Here is a 21,996-nt window from a genome sequence, read left to right as displayed (position 1 = left end):
ATATAAGCTGCCCCCAGCACCACTCAGAATGCAATGGAGAGTGGGTGAAGTGCTGGTCAGGTGAATTGTCTTTCAGGCAGTCAGGACTCACCTATCAAGCAGTGATAGCGCTGTCTGATAAAAGAATCTCTTTGCAAGACAGCCTTGTAGCATGGCCTTGTCTGTAATTTCTCATTGTAATGGGCCAAAACCTTCACAGATTGTCAGTGTTACTGAAGCAATCGCTCCCACTGGGCTTGCCCCTTCTCCTCAGTGCCAGCTTGAGGACACAGCGTGAAACTCTTCTGCTGCTGGGGAAGAGGGATTTCATTTGGAAAATCCCTTTTAATTGGCTTCTTGATGCTGCGTGGTGGCTGGCTTCCAATGCATCCTACTTATCTCTGGGAAATGCACAAGGAAATAACATTTTTCCTAATATTTTCAGCCCCCAATTCCTCCATGAGACTGAGAAAATTCTGCCTTTTTGGGCAGTGGCAAAAAATTTGGCCAAGAGGTTGATTTCAAGGAGAATTTTAAAAGAGAAGTAGAGAGATATGAAGGCAGAGAGGTTTAGCTGGGAAATCCAGAGTCAGGGGCAATGATATCTGAAGGCAGTTATCACCAATGGGATAAGGAAAATGGGAGGTGCACAAAAGACAATTGTGTGCTGTCTCCTGTGAAATTGCATTGTGGCATGAATTATTTTCTTCACAAAGGAGAAAATGGGTTTGGAAAAGTTAAATATGCAGGTGTCAAATGTCACACTGGGTTAACAATTAGATATCTCATAAAGTCTCCATCATACAACAACAAAAATCTTGTAAAGCCAGCAACCCCATATCATTTACTTTTCTTTGAAAATTTCACTTGGTATGAATATTTCCTGCTCTTGAGAAGCCTTTGTGATTTAATATAAACTGACAGTGTAGACCAATGCCACCCATTCCTGAATGGGATGAGGAAACAGGAGATTTCTCAATGTCTAATCACCATTCTCTTGGCAATTTCTCATTTCCCCTCTTAATAATTGCCATTCAACAGTGATGAGTCATTTGGTAAACCACACTTGTCAGACAGTGTCCCCAGAAGAATGGAACCCAGAAAGAAAAGTATGTGATGTAACAAAGCTCCTATTCGGGCCTGATTAAAACAGACCAGGTCTGATGCTGTAAGATTATACTGGATTCCAATGCATTAGATCTAACATTTTGAATGAAATCAATTTAATTTTGTTTCATGCATCAAGTTGTGTGCCCTCTTCCAGTGCAGGTTTCATTGTCTAAGAGAAACTGTGAATGCTAATTACACTTGGCCAGGTCCTGTCAATCACTTCTTATCGCACCAATGCAGTTCATTATAAAACCAAGATGGCAACCCTTTTCTACCCAAAATAACCCTGACAAAAAGTTCTTTAAATACGTCAGAGCTGCCACAAATGAAGCCCTAACTTTGGCAGCAAGATGATGAATTAAATGTGGTGGCTGTGCTGTCTGAACGGATGGTGAGATGCCAAAGTCAATGATTTTTCCTAATCTCCCTCAAAGCAGCAGTGACAGAAAAGAAAGTGGCTGGGATTCTCCCAAACAAATTCCAAGTGGCGATTTCATGTAAAAACTGGAGTAAATGATGCTGATTCTTGCAGTGGGATTTTCAAAATGAATCTCCCATACTCTGTGCACTGCAGAGTACACTCACATAGATCTCATTAAAAATCTGAGGGTGCAGCCTTATCCCACTGGAAAGGCCGGCAGCATAGCGTTGAGCAGGCCACTGTGCATGTGCCTATCTGTCATAGCGGAGGTCGGCGCATGCGCAGTGGCCCTGCCCACTGCCGGGCTCCCGATTGCTGGCCAACCCCACAACCGTGCATGACTGGCCTTGAGACACCAGCCTCCCCCCACCCCCGCCGCTCCGCAACCAATCGCTGGTATCCTGGATGTGTCCAGGCCAGCCTTGACACCACCACCTCCACCTCACCCCCCTCCCCTTCCTACAGGGCAGCTCCAAACTCCCAATTTCTACCCCCACACCTCCAGCAGGTCGACCCACCCACTCTGATGTCCATCTCCAGTCGCTGGCCTCCCTCCTTCTGTCACTAGTGTAGAGTAGCAGCAGAACATCCATCCCCAACCAACTTCCCTCCAGAGCCCCAACCCCATTAGGCCCTGCCCCCTTGGCAATGCCGAATGGGCAGTGCCAATGTTTTCCCTGCAAGTTGCCACTTTGCTCTTGGGCAGGGGGCTAGGCTGGCAATGCCAATGGCACCCCCCCCTCTCTTCACCCCAACCTCCTGGGGGGCACGGGGGCCTTCATGGTTGTCCCTTCACTCCAGTGGGGTTGGGCCACCTGTTAGTGGGGAGCAATTGTAAACCCTGCTGGAGTGAAACGCTCCTGACCAGGGAGAGTGGGGAGTGGCTAGAGGTCCCAGCCCACGAATGGGATGGGAATTCTTATTTGCATAACTTATACAGCACTGTGCTGATTTCTGGCATGGAGCTGACAGTGCCAGAAATCCAGTGGCTGGAGATGCATGGAGGCATTGGCGCCAAGCGGGAAGCTAGCTAAATGGCCTCCGCTTAAAGCAGTATAGCAGGCTGAGAGAATCTCCCCCTGTGTATTTATATTGTGTCTTTTGACAGTTCAAGATGTTCCAAAGGGTTTTACAGTCAATGAAGAAATGTGGCATACAATTTGCACAAAGCAAAATTCCACAAACAATAATGAAATAATGATCAGCTAATTCATTTTTTAGTGATATTGGTTGTGGGATAAAGATGGCCAAAAACATTAGGGCAGCTCACATGCTTGTCTTTTAATAGTGCCAAGGGATCTTCTATGTTTTCCTGTGAAATAGACAGGACCTCAGCCATAAGATAGCACCTTGAAAAGTGCAGTACCCACACAGTATCATAGAATAATAGAATTCCCGCAGTGCAGAAGGTGTCATTTGGCTCTTTGAACCTGCTCTGACTCTGATAGAATATCTTACACAGGTCCTCTCCCCCGTCCTATCCCTGTAAACTCCACACATTTATCTTGGTTAATCCAAATAACCTGGGACACTAAGGAGCAAATTAGCATGGCCAATCAACCTATCCTGCACATCTTTGGACTGTGGGAGGAAATCAGAGCACCCAGAGGAAACCCACGCAGACACAGACAGGATGTGCAAATTCCACATGGGCAGTGACCCAAGGCCGGAATTGAAACCAGATCCCTGGAGCTGTGCTGAAGTTTGAGCTTGGATCATGTTCGCAGCTCCACAAGTTTCTGACAAAGAGGCATGAATGCAGACCTAGACTGACACTTTGACTGTGGCAAACAGGGGCACTGGAAACCATGCCTGTTCGCCGGTATATCTGCGCAGCCTATCTGCATGTAGTGATATTTTCTCACTGCTAATGTGCATGGACTTTCTCCAGCTTTAGCAAAGTTCTGGTAGTCAGAAAAAACAAGATGTAACTTCTCATCAGCTGGACATGCACAGCCTGACATATGCAGAGTCCATCCCGTGACCATGGGGGTCACGGACTTGTGACTGGTATAATGGGTTCTGCCTGTACTGTAAATGGGACTGACGCTACAGCAGTGAGAGGCAAGACTTCCAATTGACAGTATTCTGTAATGTAAGTGAGAGTGTCACACTGTGATGCACCGCCAGCGGCCTGTCTGATTCACAGAAATTTATAGTAACCTGCCTGAGAGCAGAATAATCACCGCAGCATGAGGTGAATGATTTAAAGGTTACAACTGACCTATTGGATTCCTGCCTCTTTCCAAACCTTAAAACAAGTTGTTCCATTGCCAATTTCTCAGGTTATTCCATTCAGATATTCTGAAATGGCTTATAAAATAATTTCTCCTTATTTAAATTCACAAATGATTGAAAATATTTCCTGGCTGCCATTTCAGACTTGGAAGAAATTAATTTCCATTCTATTTTATTCTATTCCATTCCATTCTATTTGTGTTCCAGGCAAAAAGCCCAATTTTGGACACCCATGTCCATCCTACACCAGCAATAAAGGAACTGCCATATTGGCAAAAGTGGGGGTCAGTTTAGCTCAGTTGGCTGAATAGCTTGTTCGTGATGCAGAGAAAAGCCAAAGGCACAGGTTCAATTCCTATACTGGCTGAAATTATTCATGAAGACACCACCATCTCAATCTTGCCTATCGCCTGAGGTGTGGTGATCCTCAGATTATAACACCACCAATCAGCTCTTCTGCCCAAAGGAGAAAGCAGTCTCTAGTCATGTGGTACTATGGCGACTTTATATTAGCAAAGGTGGTTTCCAGGTCTCCTTACACTTGAAGGCTGGAATAATCAAGCTTCTCCAATCTGACTGCCCAGTATTACATCAATCTTATCAGAGGACAGCAGTGTTATAGTGATATTACTGCATAAGTCAAAGAGCCTGGTCTAATGATCCAGTGAGTTCAAATCCCATCATAGTAGTTTGAGAATTTGAATATGGTTAAAGTGAAAGAAAATTGAGATACTGATATCAGTAAAAAGGTGACCATGAAGTTATTAGATTGTCATTTAATACAAACTAATTCACTTTGGGGAATGACATTTGCTGTCCTTACGTTACTCCAATTTCACACCAATGTGGTTGAATCTTAACTGTGCCATCATGAGGCTGAACAAGCATAGGATGGACAATAAATGCAGAACATGCCAACGATGCCCAAAGTGTTAAAAAACATTCCAGAGCAGAAGCACAGCCTGTTATGTGGGCCTCTGTCACAGGTTGGTCTGAAGCGGACAGATAGTGCAGGGTGAATGGCAGTGGTGAAGAAAAAAAACATCCATCAGGAGGCCACAGATATGCATTAAGAACATTTCCTCTATACTAAGGACACCCGAGTATAGGCTGGGTGATTGCTTTGTGGAACACCTTCACTCCGTCCACATGCACTGTGACCTTGTCATTTGTCATTTCAAATCATCACCATGCTGACTTTTCTGTCCTCAGCCTGCTACAATGATGCAGTGAAGCCCAATGCAAGCTGTAAGAACAGCACCTCATCTTCCGATAATGCTCTTGTTACAATCCCAGATGGTGTTAAAACTGGATAGGAAGATCCCAGAATGGAGCCCTGGCTCACAAAACCTCCCCCAGGTCACATGAGAGTGTCTGCACTCAAGCATTGTGGAAAGATCTATCCCAAACATCTGAGTTCCAGTTCCGAAGAAGATTCACATTTGATTTGAAACTTTCACTCTGTTTCTCTCTCCATAGATGTTGCCAGACCTGCATTTTCTGTATTTACTTTTACTTCTCCAACTAATCTGCTGTCTGTTATATATTGTGACTATTTCCTGTGCATGCAGGTGCATTTAATGATCTACAAGCCTCCTCTAAAAGCATAAGATATAGATCTCCAAAGTTTTGAACTAAGGCGTAATGTTTTCTTCCAACTAGCAACATTCTCTTCCTCATCTTCCAAACCCAGTTCCTCCTATTAACCCATGTTTGTTTTGACCTCTGGTGCACTCCTCCTGGCTTGTTCTCTGTTACCACAAGTGAATGCCTCTGGGGTTGTTACTTGAAAGAGAGAGGGTAACTAATGGTGCATGTGATGAAGTACTGGCAGAACCTAAATCAGAAACCACTGACTTGTTTTTCTTCCTCTTCTGCTTCTCTGTCCAGCATATTAGAAGAGGATATGGCAAGTCCCAATAGGTTTGACAGAAGTGAGAAGGGTTACATGATCAGTAATCACATGATGCTAAGCACAAGCAGGGTTACAAAGATGTGAAACAGAGCATTTGGCTAAAACTCTTGATGGCACCTGCCTACCTAATATGACTCCCTCTATTGCCTGCTTGCTCATTAGCTTCAAAGCTCCCCCTTTATCTGAGATCAGAGTGGAGAGACTGAAGGATCTACCTACCTCTTGTGAATAGGCTTTGTTCTTTTATCTTTGAAAATATGATTTTTCAGCTTTCAACAAACTGGACATTTGTAATTTGAACTGAGACAGAGGAAACATCTTAAAATGCAAGGCCACATTCTAAGCTGGAGGCAAAAAACAAATAAATCACCCTTGGAGGGGGGGAATGAAAAGAGAGGCATTTCCTAATGCAAACCCCATCAATACACATAACTGTCTCAGGTAGATGAATGAAAAACATACAGCACTGGAAATTTAACCAGTGGCTGTCCAGCTAGACCCACCTAAAACCTCTTGGAAATACAAAATGGTGATGTATTTCAGTACAAGTCTGCCAGCCACTAGAGAGAGAGATTGCAAGTGATACAGTTAGTGTCCAGAAAATCTTCAGCAGATGAAATAAACTGAAGGTGAACATGCTCTCCCCATCTTTTGGAATAAATGTGTTGCCTAGTTCGAGAAACCTACCCTAACAGAAACTTATCAACGAACCGAGATCTCATAATAATCACAACATCTTCTGTATCTGATTGCATCCTAGAAACCAGCTAACCTAAATTGGCCACAGCATTTAAGACCTATATTTCAAGGATGAGCAAATGATTCTTAACTGTCCCCTAATTTCTGGTGTGTGTGTGTGTGTGTGTGTGTGTGTGTGTGTGTGTGTGTGTGTGTGTGTGTGTGTGTGTGTGTGTGTGTGTGTGTGTGTGTGTGTGTGTGTGTGTGTGAAGTCCAAATTCTTGATGATGTATTTTTATTATGTTTCTCAGGTTTAGGGGTCAATAAATTTGTTCTTTCTTTGACTCAAGAAAGCCTTGTTTGATTAGTTCCATATTATCACAGCTTAAACAGAAAAAAAAATTCTGTTTTCTGGTTAAAAAAAAGAAACTTAAACCCTTGATCTTTGTTGGAACCAAAGAGTTGGTTGAATAAAGAGGAACCAGCTCATTCCTTCTCATTTGGTCTTCACGCACCTGCTGTCAAAAGTGACTGCGACAACAGAGGTGCCCGTTATTGTGTGGAGATGTCTCCCAATCTCTGATGACATTAAATACTGTAACATTGAAGGCAATGGAGCAAGTGCTGGAAAATGGGATTAATGTAGATTTAGTGCATTTTTGTTGGTGTAGATTCAATGGGCGGAATTTGCCTGTTTCGTCCGCCACAGCGTTCATAGCAAATGGGGCACAGACCGTGCAAAGGTCCGTTGACATTGGGTGGGATTTTCCAGCCTTGGGGCAAGCACAGCCCTAAAAATCCTGCCTAATGGGTCAGAGGGCCTCTTCTGTACTGTATGATTCTATGGGGCAGGATTTTATGGCCTCGCTCGTTCCAACACGGTAAAATCCTGCCCAAGATCAAAGGACATTCCCATGCTCTGTCCCTTGCCTGCTCCAATTCCCGAGACAGGCAGGGCAGTAAAACATAAGAACATAAGAAATAGGAGCAGGAGTAGGCCATCTAGCCCTTCGAGCCTGCCCTGCCTTTCAATAAGATCATGGCTGATCTGAAGTGGCTCAGTTCCACATTCCCACTTTCTCCCCGTAACCCTTAATTCCCTTGTCTATCAAAAACCTATTTACCCGTGACTTAAATATATTTAGCGAGGTAGCCTCTACCACTTCAACGGGCAGAGAATTCCAGAAATTCACCACCCTTTGAGTGAGGAAGTTCCTCCTCAACTCTGTTCTAAACTGCGCCCCCCTTATCTTGAGGCTGTGCCCTCTAGTCCTGCTGTCCTTTCTGAGTGGCAAGAATCTCTCTACCTCTACCCTATCCATCCCCTTCATTATCTTATACATCTCTATAAGATCCCCCCTCATCCTTCTAAACTCCAATGAGCACAAACCCAGTCTATTTAGTCTCTCTTCATAGTCCAACCCCCTCATCTCCGGTACCAGCCTAGTGAACCTCCTCTGCTTACAAGGCCAATATATCCTTGCACAAGTGCGGCGACCAAAACTGCACACAGTACTCCAGCTGCAGCCTCACCAGTACCCTGTACAGTTGCAGCAAGACCTCCCTACTTTTATATTCTAACCCCCTCACTATAAAGGCCAGCATTCCATTCACCTTCTTGATCACCTGCTGCACCTGCAGACTGGGTTTTTGCAACTCGTGCACAAGGACCCCCAGGTCCCTCTGCACCATAGCATGCTGCAGCTTTTCGCCCTTTAAATAGTAATCCCTCCTACTATTATTTCTGCCAAAGTGGATAACCTCACACTTGCTAACATTAGGTCCATCTGCCAGGTCCCCGCCCACTCGCTCAGCCTATCCAGATCCCTCTGCAGACTTTCCACACCCTCCACGCAATTTGCTTTTCCACTCATTTTCGTGTCATCAGCAAATTTCGTCACCCTACACTCAGCCCCCGCCTCCAGATCATCTATATAAATGGTAAATAGCTGAGGCCCCAGCACCGATCCCTGTGGCACTCCACTAGTCACCAAGTGCGGCATTCCACTAGTCACCAAAACTTGGCCTATAACTCCGTGGGGATTTAGGCTGGCATAACAGAGCTGGAAATATCATGAGAGGTGAGAAGCCAGGCGAGAACACAGTTTTTTGCCTCTCACCTCAACTTACCAACTCGCTACACCAGTCAACTGATGTGACGAGTTGGTAAGATCACTCCTATGACTTCTGTCCTCCTTACTTAGCAAATGTGCAACCTGAGGATGGACATTCAGCAACTCCCATTTCTAATGGTGGAACTAGTGATTTTTGACTGCTTTAAATCCTTCTACAGTCTTCTGGATTCAGGAGGTGGCATGTTGTCCTCAATTGGACCAGGCTCCCACAGACCACCGCTTAAATAGTTGCTTCCAGCTAAATTTTCCTCTTGGTCCCATCACTGGCATTTGTGGTCCCCAACCCAAATTTCATTCCAAAGAAAGCCCAGAATTTGCTAAATGCAATGAGTAAATTATTGGTGACATGTTAACAATGTCCACAGTTCAACCTCAATCTAACAGTTTAGCTAACTTTTGGGTATAGAACATAGAACATAGAACATAGAACATTACAGCGCAGAACAGGCCCTTCGGCCCACGATGTTGCGCCGACCAGTTACAAAAACAATGACCCACTAGCCTATACCAATCCCTTTTCGTCCATAAACCTATCCAGAGATCTCTTAAACGCCCCCAAACTAGACGCATCTACAACTGCAGCAGGCAGGGCATTCCAATCCCTCACCACCCGCTGGGTAAAGAACCTACCCCTGACATCCGTCCTGTAGCTACCCCCCCTTAATTTAAAGTCATGCCCCCTCGTGCTAGCTTTCTCCATCCGAGGAAAAAGGCTATCACTATCCACCCTATCTAAACCCCTAATCATCTTATATGTTTCAATAAGATCCCCTCTTAGCCGCCTTCTTCCCAACGAAAACAACCCTAGATCCCTCAGTCTCTCCTCATAGGACCTCCCCACCATACTAGGCAACATCCTAGTAAACCTCCTCTGCACCCTCTCCAACGCCTCCACATCCTTCTTGTAATGCGGGGACCAGAACTGCACACAGTACTCCAAGTGCGGCCGCACTAGAGTAGTGTACAGTTGCAACATTACACTGCGACTCCTAAATTCAATCCCCCTACCAATAAACGCCAAGACACCGTACGCCTTCTTGACAACCTTATCTACTTGATTCCCAACTTTCAGGGATCTATGTACACACACACCTAGATCCCTCTGTTCATCCACACTATTCAAAGTCCTCCCGTTAGCCCTATACTCGACACATCTGTTGCTCCTACCAAAGTGAATTACCTCACACTTCTCCGCATTAAATTCCATCCGCCACCTCTCGGCCCAGCTCTGCAACCTATCTAAGTCTCCCTGCAGACTATGACACCCTTCCTCACAATCTACCACACCTCCAACTTTGGTGTCATCAGCAAATTTACTAATCCACCCAACTATACCCTCATCCAGATCATTAATAAAAATTACAAACAACAGTGGCCCCAAAACAGATCCCTGAGGCACACCACTCGTAACTGCACTCCATGATGAATATTTACCATCCACCACCACCCTCTGTCTCCTATCTGATAGCCAATTCCTGATCCAACTTCCTAGATTACCCACAATCCCATACATCTGCATTTGTTCTTGGAATTCTTACTTGATGTACTTCCAACATGGACTGCACTCATCAGAAGTCTGAGTCATTGAACTACTTCTGAGAACAATAAACCAAGGCCTTAAACATAAAATATTTCAGAAACAAGACTCGCTTTACAATATCAGGTTGTATTACAGCTTTTATCAGGCTTCGGTTGATTGCTTGTGACTATTTTTGCTGATGATCTCATTGGGGTGCTGGCTTGGAGGAGTTACTGAGCCTTACGCTACAAGACAGCAGAAGCATTCTGTGCTAATAACTATATTCAAAAATAATTAACAGAGAGACAGAAAGAAACAAAAGGACGCGAAGATTAATGATCATCCTTTTTAACTGGTTGATTTGTAAAAGTACTACTGATGGGGACAATTTTTCAACAGGATTAGCAAATTTGATATATTTAAACATTAAAGAAAAATCTGCTCTGGTTTTGTGAAAGGAATTATTTGCTGAATGGACTTTTAAAGTATTCTCAAGGGTTAATTTACAAGCCCCATTTTTCACGCCAGTACTCAGTTTAAATATGGGTCAGTTGAGAACTACTCTGGGTCAGTTCATGTCTCACTTTCATGTTGAATGCACAGACAGACATTGGGTTAGAAGTCAAAACTAGTAAGCTATTTATATTAATAATTTCCCTCAGTCTGAGGGCCACCTTCCATTTTGTTAGTAACAGGTAACCTACTGTTCAGATAAGGACCAATCAGCAGCCAATCAAACAACCAGTTGAATGCAGTGCAGCAACACTCAGATGTGATACATAACTACCATGGTCTTTATAGAACTTTCAGTAATCTGAGTACCTGGATAATCCTCGGAGACGTGAACTGAATAGGACACCCTGTTGAGAAGAAAAACAGTAAGAATTAGAACACATAATTCTGTGCAGAATTACCAACTTTATTCCCCTACTCTGTTTCCTTCATTCTCCTAGACAATCTCATTTTGAGTGTTGACATGATTATATTATCGTCATTCTGTGCTGAAGTGGATAATTTCCACAAATCTATTTGGTTTTATTACTCAAAGAACATTCACTCTGGAAGCAATTTTGAAACTTGTAATAAACTTTTTAAACCTTGTTGCTATATCTGCGTATTAAGGCTTTGATTATGTTAAAACACAAATAATTTGACTCTTTTTTTTCTCAAATTACTGAATTATTAAAGAAATACTATCCTAATCAAAGACCTTTTTGCCAATCCTATTTGGTTGCAAGGGGTAAAATCTAAGGAGATCGGAGTGTTGTTATGGTGACATTATAAGCAAGTGGTGTAAGATGTATTCATACTTCTGAATCAAGCATTCACAAACAAACAAAATCAATTTGTTTAATTTCTTCATTTGACCAGTATCTCTTTGAAAGATAGATATTTGTATATAATACGATTGATAACTAACCACTATTCAATGACCAGGGGACTGTACTGGAGGTTACTAAATTACCAAATATTAAAGAAGAAACAAATATTTCACATATGAGCCCAGTAACATCGGATGGATGATTGCTATGAAATTATCTAGTTAAACAGTTCAGCACAAGGGCTAGATTGTCTACGATTATAAAGCAAATAAAGTTGAAAGTAAAAGAACAAATTTGTAGATTTTCAAACATATATACGTAGATTTTAGAAAATTCCAAATTGGTTACAGCAATTGGAACTTCAGATATCAAAGGGGAAGAAGTTAATCCTTTACTTGCTGTCAATGTTTGTTTTGAAAAATGTCTGTTTCGATGCAGAGCAGGGAAATTCCAAAAACTACAAATCAGCACTGGTTGCATATTATGAACAAAAGCAAAGTTGTTTGGCTGTTGTTGCAGTACAACGCAGAAAAAAACTACCACTACATCTAAACACACAGAGACACATTCATACATATTATAAATGCAACAGATATAACAGTGCCATTTTATTTATCGATCAGCCAACAGTCCAATAAATGAAAAAAACCCATCAGCATGATGAATATTCTGAAAACCAAACTATAAAATATTTTCTCCATCAAATCTATTCCTATTCTCCAAAGGGAAAAACTCCGGCTTCTCCTACTTAACTGAAGTTCTCATCCCTGGAACCATTCTTATGAATTTTTTTTGCCTCCTCTCTATTGTCTTTAGATGCTTCCGAAAGTGTGGTGCTCAAAACTGGACACAAAAGTCCAGTTGATGCCAAGCTAATGTTTTCATACAGATTTATCAGAACTGTCTTGCTTTAAAGGTGCAATAAGAAGTCTCACAACACCAGGTTAAAGTCCAACAGGTTTATTGGGAATCACAAGCTTTTGGAGTGCTGCTCTTTCACCTGATGAAGGACCAGCGCTTTGAAAGCTTGCAATTCCAAATAAAACTGTTGAACTTCAACCTGGTGTTGTGAAACTTCTTACTGTGCCCACCCCAATCCACTACTGGCATCTCCACCTCACTGCTTAAGAGGAAAAACCAATTCAAATATTTCAAATCCTTGTAAAAATCAATAACATTGGCACCATTAATACTGGAGTTCAATTTTAAAGTGTACAAGACCAGCTCAATTTACTGATGCCCATCATTTCCATGTTTCCATGATTTGTGTACATATACCCCAAACCTCTTTGACCTTTCAAACTGTTTAAAATTATACCCTTTACTTTCTATTACTCACCTCATTTTTACAAAAATGGTTCACATCACACTTCTCTACATTAAATTTTATCTTTCACTTGTTCATTCATTCTACTAGCAGATCGATGTCTGAATTTTACCTTTATCCTCCCCTCAGTTCACAATAGGGGATTCTCACAGTAACTTCATTGCAGTGTTAATGTAAGCCTGCTTGTGACATCAATAAGTTAAATTTAAAAAAAACTCCAAAGTTCTACGTCTTCTGCAAACTTTGAAATTGCACATTGTACACCTAGTCCTAGATCTCACTGTATTAACAAAATCAGGAAAAAATCTGTGGCCTTAACACTAGACTGTACTCTCTGTTTCCTATCATTTGGCTAATTTTGTACGAAGCTGCTACTATTCCTTTTATTCCATGAGACCTAACTGACAAATCTGATGTGTGGCACTTTATCAAGTGCCTTTTGAAAATCCATGTGCACCACATCAACAACATTCTCATTAACCCTCTTAATTACCTCAGCAAAAAACTTAAGGGTCAGTTAAACACGATTTACCTTAACAAATCTGTGTTGACTTTCCTCAAATAATTTATTTATCAAGGTGATTGTTAATTTTGCCTTAAGTTATTGGTGGTCTTTCGGGTCAAACCAAGTAAACAAACTTAAATTACATTCGGACAAAGAAAAAGGGGGCAGCTCCCCAGAAGGAGGGGGAACGGCCTGAACAGAAACAAAAGGTACAAAGGAAACTTAAGACACGTCAAATCAAAATGTGATTATCAGGGTCGATAAGGCACCCCAGCCCCTGCGGTGCCCAACGGGCACGGAAGGCCTCGACAGTGCCCGCGGACACCGCGTGCTCCCTCTCCAGGGACACCCGGCCACGAACGTAGCCGCGGTAGAGGGGCAGGCAGTCGGGATGGACGGCCCCGTCGATCGCCCGCTGCCTGGACCTGTTGATGGCGCGTTTCGCCAGGCCCAGGAGCAGGTTCACGAGGAGGTCGGCGTCCCGACCCTCCCCTCTCCGCACCGGGTGTCCGTAGATCAGGAGCGTGGGACTGAAATGCAAACAGAACATCAATAAAAGGTTCTTCAGAAAATCAAAAAGGGTGTGCAATCTGTAACACAAAACATAGACATGGTCCACGGACTCCTCGAGGCCGCAGAAAGAGCAGTCTCGGGAGCCCGTGTACCGGAAAAACCTACGGTTGTACGGCACCACCGCGTGCAGCAACCTCCACCCCAGGTCCCCGAGGTAATTGGGGGAGATCCCTCCGTAGAGGGACCTCCATCGGGGACCTCCGCCGCCCGGCGGCAACAAGGCCCACCAAGGTGTGTCTGGGCGACGGGCGAGGACGCGGTAGTGGAAGGTGTGCGGCAGCAGCCCAGCCTTAAGTTATTGGTTCTCAAAGTCTTCCCATCATTAAGGTTTTGTGAACAAGGATGCAACATTTGCAATTCTCCAGTCCTCTTGCACTATTCTGGTATCCAAGGATGATTGGAAGATTATAGCTTGTGCTCTACGTTTTCTACTCTAACTCCCTTCAGTATCCTGGGTGCATCTCATCTGCTATGGGTAACTTATCAGCATGGCAGACAGCTACATTCAAGCATTGTGGAAAGTCCTATCCAGAACATCTGAGTTCCAGTTCCAAAGACAATACATATTGGACATGAAATATTAATTTTATTTCTCACTCCACAAATACTGCCAGATGTGCTCAGTTTTTCTGGCACTTTTTGCTTTCAGTTCACAGTTTGATTAATAATAGAAAGAGTTTATAAAAGGATTTGTTGCTCTTGTTATGGGGTTTGAATATGTGTGTATTTGAGGAAATTTAAAAGAACAACGAGTAAAGAAAATTACAGCACAGGAACAGGCCCTTTGGCCTCCCCAAGCCTGTACCGACCATGCTCCTGACTGAACTAAAACCCCTTACTTCGAGGGACCATATCTCTCTATTCTCATCCCATTCATGTATTTATATAAAGGCTTTGAATGGATTTCCAGATTGTTAGACATTTTTAAAATCTCACATAGCACTAGAGGTCTGCTCCCTATCTATACCTATTGGCTGTGGAGGTGGCATGAGGTTATAATAAGAACATCAGAACATAAGAAATAGGAGCAGGAGTAGGCCATCTAGCCCTTCGAGCCTGCCCCGCCATTCAGTAAGATCATGGCTGATCTGTCGTGGCTCAGTTCCACATTCCCGCCCTCTCCCCATAATCCTTAATCCCCTCGCTTATCAAAAAACCCACCAACCCGCCTCTTAAAAATATTTAGCGAGGCAGCCTCCACCACTTCAACAGGCAGAGAATTCCAGAGATTCACCACCCTTTGAGTGAAGAAGTTCCTCCTCAACTCCGTTCTAAACCACCCCCCCTTTATCTTGAGGCTGTGCCCCCTAGTCCTACTGTCCTTTCTGAGCAGGAAGAGTCTCTCCACCTCTATCCTATCCATCCCATTCATCATCTTATACGTCTCAATGAGATCTCCCCTCATTCTTCTAAACTCTAACGAGTACAAGCCTTGTTTATTCAGCCTCTCCTCATAGCTCAACCCCCTCAACTCCGGCATCAGCCTAGTAAACCTCCTCTGCACTCCCTCCAAGGCCAAAATATCCTTGCGTAAGTGCGGCGCCCAAAACTGCACACAGTACTCCAGCTGCGGCCTCACCAATGCCCTATACAGCTACAGCAAGACCTCCCTACTTTTATATTCAATCCCCCTATGAAGGCCACCATCCCATTAGCCTTCCTGACCACCTGCTGCACCTGCAAGCTGGGTTTTTGCGACTCATGCACAAGGACCCCGAGGTCCCTCTGCACCGTCGCCTGCTGCAGTTTTTCGCCACATAAGTAATAGTCCTTCCTACCATTATTCCTACCAAAGTGGACTACCTCGCACTTGCCAACATTAAATTCCATTTGCCAGTTCCTGGCCCATTCGCCCAGCCTATCTAGATCCTTCTGCAGACTCTCCACACCCTCCGCGCAATTTGCCGTTCCACCAATCTTGGTGTCATCAGCAAATTTCGACACCATACACTTGGTTCCCTCCTCCAGATCATCTATATAAATGGTAAATAGCTGAGCCCCAGCACCGACCCCTGGGGCACTCCACTAGTCACCAACCTCCAATCCGAATAGCACCCATTAACCCCCATTCTCTGCCTCCTATTTGACAGCCAATCCTCTATCCACGCTAACACCCTACCCCCAACTCCATGCCCCCTTACCTTCTGCAATCACCTCTTGTGAGGTACCTTGTCAAACGCCTTCTGAAAATCAAGAAACACCACATCCACTGGCTCTCCTCTATCCACCGCCCTAGACACATCCTCATAGAACTCCAATAAATTTGTCAGACACGACTTCCCCTTAACGAAACCGTTATGAAGGAGGCAAAGTGGAGAAATAGGTGGAAGGCATGAGCTGGTGTGGAGAGACTATGGGAGTTGGTGGGCATTAGGGTTGTTAAGGGTGAGGGATAAGGATCTAACAGCTTCCAAAATAACTGGGACAAAGTCCCAGAGAATTGAGGTGCACCTCCTAACCAGCTTGCCTTGGTTTACAGGATTGGCAGGGACTATCCTATACACTTGCCTTCTGGGAGTGAAAAATGGGTGAAACGGGTCCCTTTAAACTAAGGGCAGATCTCCTGAGTTGGGAAATTTCCTGACTCAAGTTACCTGTTTCTACCGGTGGCTAAAATTCAGCCATCAAATTGTTCATTGTGAGATCTTTATTATTGATAAAGAAGTAGAAGCCTCTAGGCCACAAAATTAAGGCACGTTTTTCACAAAGCTTTCTGATTACCCTGTTCGTGCCTAATTTAACTATTGCAAAGGGCACTTGACCTCCTCCAAATGGCACCTGACCTCTCCAAAAGGTGTCCTGGCACCATATCCAAAGGGTACATTATCCCTCCAAAATGGTACCCTGCCTCGGCAAAGAACACTTTAGGACTTCTCCCACCAAGTCTAATGTGTACAAGTCATGTTTTAGAGATCCCACCTGTAAACATCAGATCTGAATGAGGCAGCTGCACTTTAATACATGCAATTGCCTCCATGAATCATTGATGTGCTATTTAGAATTTATTCTCATTCCACCCTCCCTGTGCAAATGGCAGGCGTCTGGTTCAGAAGCTGGAATTCCAGGTTTGTGCCTTTGTAGCCATTTTCACTAAGAGGGAGAGCCTCTCCATCTGTGTGTAAATTCAGGCCATATTTTTAGTTTGTTCTGAAAAAGCTACCAACTTAAACTTGTGTTCAGGTTCTTCAACTGTGTAATACCATTTACCAACTTCTCAAATCCTTAATGAATGAACCAACATAGTTTTGTGTTCACCAATCTCTTAAGTGTTTGTGCCTTGATGTCCATCTTCAAACTAATTATAAGGAAAAGAGAAATACAATGGTGATGGCTGGATGTTGCTATTTCTCAAGGCAGCAGCACATACCCAGTGCCCAAATTTCCCACTTTGAATGGCATGCAAGTGACACTCAAGGCTACCCAGGCACATGTGCTGGATTCATGTCTGGAACTTAAGTACCCCAGAGCCTTTTCCAATATGGGACCAGTTAACCACTTCTGATGATGGAGGAATGCAAGTTTTATTTTGGAGAAGCATTTGATTCATAGAAACACAGACACATTTAGGCACACAGAAATAAGAAAGCTAAGAAACGGCATCTTGGAAATGAGAAAATCACTGAAAAATGGGGAATAGACATGAAAAAGGATCATGAGGCAGGATTCTCCAAGCTCATCTATACCCACCCTGCTGCCATCTTGGTATGGCCCCTGCACTGTCCAAGACCGCAAGGAACTACATAAGGTCATGAATGAAGCCCAGCCTATCACGCAAACCACTCTCCCATCTATTGACTCTGTCTACACTTGCCACTGCCTCAGAAAATCAACCAACATAATTAAAGATGCCACACACCCCAGACATTCTCTCTTCCACCTTTTCTCATCAGGAAAAGATACAAAAGTCTGAGGTCACATACCAACTGACACAAGAACAGTTTCTTCCCTGCTGCCATCAGGCTTTTGAATGGACCTACCTCACACTCAGTTGATCTTTCTCTACACTCTCACTATGACTGCAACACTACACTCTCTGCACTCTCTCATTTCCCTCTTTATAAACAGTATGCTTTGCCTGTGTAGCATGCAAGAAACAATATTTTTTCATGCATACTAAATACATGTGACAATAATAAATCAGATTAAATCAAATCAAAATTAAAGCAAGAACAGAGAATTTGACACTCAGGCAAAGCTCCATTCATTGCAGTAACATTGGAGAATCCCAACTGTGGATGAGGCAAGAGGTTGCGACGGATGTAATTTCAGATTTATTTTTGTATTCTCAGTTTTTGTTAAACTCCATTCTGATGTTTTTTCAAGTTATAATTAAAATAGAAAGTGCTGAATTCACTCTGATAACGATGATAATCTTAGTTGGTAATCATTGCACTGTGAAAAGCTAATGATCAAGATAGTTATCTGTCATTGATTTTGATGATTTCTTTCAGCTAATGCACCATGCTTATAAAATTGTGGAAAACATCAAGCTCAAATGAGTGGATTTCAAAATAAATAGATCATAATTTAATAGACTAGGCAGCTAAATTGTGCAACACCAGAAACAATATCGAATAAAGAATTTCTAATAGCTTAAGTCATTTTAATAATAATTTTGGGAAAAAAACTCCTGTTAGAGCTACTGTTAAACATGATTAGAGTTACACTGATTTCAATATAAATCAATAGTCCAGATTCACTGTGCATCCACTCCCCTAGCCATCGACCTCTTTGCCTGAGTCATTGCACTCTTCTGTAATCTGTAGGCTTTTTAAGCTCAAATTTAGCACCGTTATTTTCTTTGTGATTTATTTTGCCTTCTGTCATAGCCTTTCCAAAATTAGTGAAGTCCTGCACTAAGGAAGCTCAGTAATTGAGTTTATCTACTGGAATACACAAAATGGTGGCTAAATCGACACTCAACAACTTAATTTGTACAAGTCACTAGTGTGCAAAGCCAAAGCATTCTGCAATTGAATGCTGGTGTAAAGACATTGTATGTGGAGCTGTTGAAAAAATAAGGACACATACTGGTGCCAGGCAAGACTGTTCCCTTCCTGTTGGTGAACACTTCAGTGGTCTCGGGCATTCAGCCTCTGACCATCGGGTAAGCATTCTCCAAGGCGGCCTTCACGACACACGACAGCGCAGAGTCGCTGAACAGAGACTGATAGCCAAGTTCCGCACACATGAGGACGGTCTCAACAGGGATCTTGGGTTCATGTCGCACTATCTGTAACCCCCGTGACTTGCCTGGGTTTGCAAGGCCTCACTTACTGTACTGTCTGGAGACAATTCACATCTCTTTAACCTGTGATCAGTGCTCCTTCCACTCACATTGTCAGCCACTTCAGGTCTTGAACAGCAGGTTAGGTGTAAGGATTCGCATTCTAATCAGTAATCTCTAAACTGTCTGTGCTTTACATGCTCTGTCTGAGGCCAGAACTCTCCATTCACCTGACGAAGGGACTAACCCCGAAAGCTTGTGAATCTATTATCAAATAAATCGGTTGGACTAAAACCTGGTGTTGTCAGACTTTTTACTGCATCTCATGGTGCCAGAAACTGTTTACAAGGAGAAACTTAAGCACATTCACTTGATGCCATCATGCATCAAGACATACACAAGTGATGTGGTTCTACTGATAGGCCACATCAAAATAGCTGTGCAACTTAATAGCAAATAGCAGCTCTGTCCCTGTTGTAAAGGTCAACCATCCAGCACTTATGTGTCCTACATGGCTAGAGAAGATTAGAATGAACTGGATTGAAGTCAACACGACGATAAATGGAGAACTAGTACTCACAAAAATTTTAAAGCACACAATTATTTTTGATGGACAAATAGGGAGGATGGAAGTTATTACAATTAAACTGAAAATAGAAGAAGGAAGATAAGCAAAATGCTTAAAGGCAATGTCTATACCATATGCTATTAGACTGAAAGTGGAAGCTGACTTGGGACAACTTGTGAAGATGGGAGTCTTAAAATATGTTAGCATTAGTGAATGGTCCTTGACAATAGCTCCAATCATCAGGATGGATGGATCTGTAAGGATTTGTGGAGACTTCAAGGTCATCATTAATCCAGTGTTATGTGCGGGACAGTATCCGTTTCCCCACATTGAAAACTTGTTTGTGGAATTGGTGGGAGCCAACATTTCAGCAAAATTGACCTGAGCCAAGCTTACTTACAGATGAACGTGGACAATAGGTCACAGGAACTTCTGACATTAGTTACATTTTAAGGCTTGTTCCAGGACTAAAGATTGCCGTTTTGTATCATCTCAGCTCCTGCATTGTTTCAAAGATCCTGAGTGGATTAAGCAGAATTCAGTGTTATCTGGATGACATCCTAGTCTCTGGAAGAGACAAAAAGGAACACCTGCGAGACTTGGATGCCACTCTCCAGAGAATGGAAGACTATGGTCTGACAGACTGCAAGGACAAACGTAAATTCTTTCAATCCTCTATTGAGTATTTGGGACATGTGTTATGGTTCAGATCAGAGACTCCAAAGTGTTTTATGGAGCCTGCCTGGATCATAAGTTTTGCATCTTGAATTTGGCTAGAATAAGCATATATATTTCTCTTCAGGTATGATTCCAATGACTCACTAGGGAGCTTTATCAAACAAACTTTAATGAAGAATACAGTTAACATATATGGAAAGAAAATCAGCAATAACTTTTATCAATTACAAACAAAAACAAAGCAACCACGATAATGTATAATCCTTAACAAATATATCTAAAATGTTCCAATCTAACCAAAGCTTTCCTTAGATAAAACCCTTTAACAAGTTCAGGATAGTCTAATGCTCATGTGATATTGGAATTGAGTCTTTTGGTATCAGAATTGAAAACTCTAAGTCTTGTATGTTCTAGTAATCCTCTTGACACATCCAGAACAGTTTGAAGTCAGAACAGCTTAAAGTCAGAACAGCTTCCCAGAACCCAGGTAGACTCTGGTCAAGCCACCAATGTGAACCTCTTATTGTGTTTACCCCAGTCCAATGTCGGCATCTCCACATCAAGCCACCAACAGCAGATTTTCTACTCCAGGAAGGCAAGACCTTGTTTTCAGATAACCAGCAGAATTTCTCAGTAAAACAGGGAGAAAGAACATAAGAACATAAGAAATAGGAGCAGGAGTAGGCCATCTAGCCCTTCGAGCCTGCCCCGCCATTCAATAAGATCATGGCTGATCTGTCGCTGCTCAGTTCCACTTTCCCGCCCTCTCCCCATAACCCTTAATCCCCTCTCTTATCAAAAACCCATCAACCCGCGTCTTAAAAATATTTAGCGAGGCAGCCTCCACCACTTCAACGGGCAGAGAGTTCCAGAGATTCACCACCCTTTGAGTGAAGAAGTTCCTCCTCAACTCCGTTCTAAACCGCCCCCCCTTTATCTTGAGGCTGTGCCCCCTAGTCCTACTGTCTTTTTTGAGCGGGAAGAGTCTCTCCACCTCTATCCTATCCATCCCATTCATCATCTTATACGTCTCAATGAGATCTCCCCTCATTCTTCTAAACTCTAACGAGTACAAGCCTAGTTTATTCAGCCTCTCCTCATAGCTCAACCCCCTCAACTCCGGTATCAGCCTAGTAAACCTCCTCTGCACTCCCTCCAAGGCCAAAATATCTTTGTGCAGGTGCGGCGCCCAAAACTGCACACAGTACTCCAGCTGCGGCCTCACCAATGCCCTATACAGCTGCAGCAAGACCTCCCTACTTTTATATTCAATCCCCCTCGCTATGAAGGCCAGCATCCCATTCGCCTTCCTGACCACCTGCTGCACCTGCAAGCTGGATTTTTGCGACTCATGCACAAGGACCCCGCGGTCCCTCTGCACCGTCGCCTGCTGCAGTTTCTCGCCACATAAGTAATAGTCCTTCCTACCATTATTCCTACCAAAGTGGACCACCTCACACTTGCCAACATTAAATTCCATTTGCCATTTCCTGGCCCATTCGCCCAGCCTATCTAGATCCTTCTGCAGACTCTCCACACCCTCCGCACAATTTGCCGTTCCCCCAATCTTGGTGTCATCAGCAAATTTCGACACCCTACACTCGGTTCCCTCCTCCAGATCATCTATATAAATGGTAAAAAGCTGAGGCCCCAGCACCGACCCCTGGGGCACTCCACTAGTCACCATCCGCCAATCCGAATAGCACCCGTTGACCCCCACTCTCTGCCTCCTATTTGACAACCAATCCTCTATCCACGCTAACACCCTACCCCCAACTCCATGTCCCTCGACCTTCTGCAA

At 43.4% G+C, this 21,996-nt stretch overlaps 1 protein-coding gene across 1 annotated transcript in view; it reads right to left on the bottom strand.

Annotated features, from left to right (window-relative positions):
- The window catches only part of parp8 (poly (ADP-ribose) polymerase family, member 8), a 377,525-nt gene that overhangs the window by 220,595 nt on the left and 134,934 nt on the right, over positions 1 to 21,996 (bottom strand). The window contains exon 3 of the mRNA XM_080185528.1: positions 10,818 to 10,855. Within this exon, the coding sequence (XP_080041654.1) occupies positions 10,818 to 10,855 (38 nt within the window). The remainder of the gene's footprint in view (positions 1 to 10,817; positions 10,856 to 21,996) is intronic.

This window comes from Carcharhinus amblyrhynchos, chromosome 1, assembly GCF_965287045.1.
Source record: "Carcharhinus amblyrhynchos chromosome 1, sCarAmb.v2.hapA, whole genome shotgun sequence".
In the NCBI taxonomy this organism is placed as follows: Eukaryota; Metazoa; Chordata; class Chondrichthyes; order Carcharhiniformes; family Carcharhinidae; genus Carcharhinus; species Carcharhinus amblyrhynchos.
Note: the sequence above shows the minus strand (reverse complement) of the source record. Positions and strands in the feature narration are given on the sequence as shown.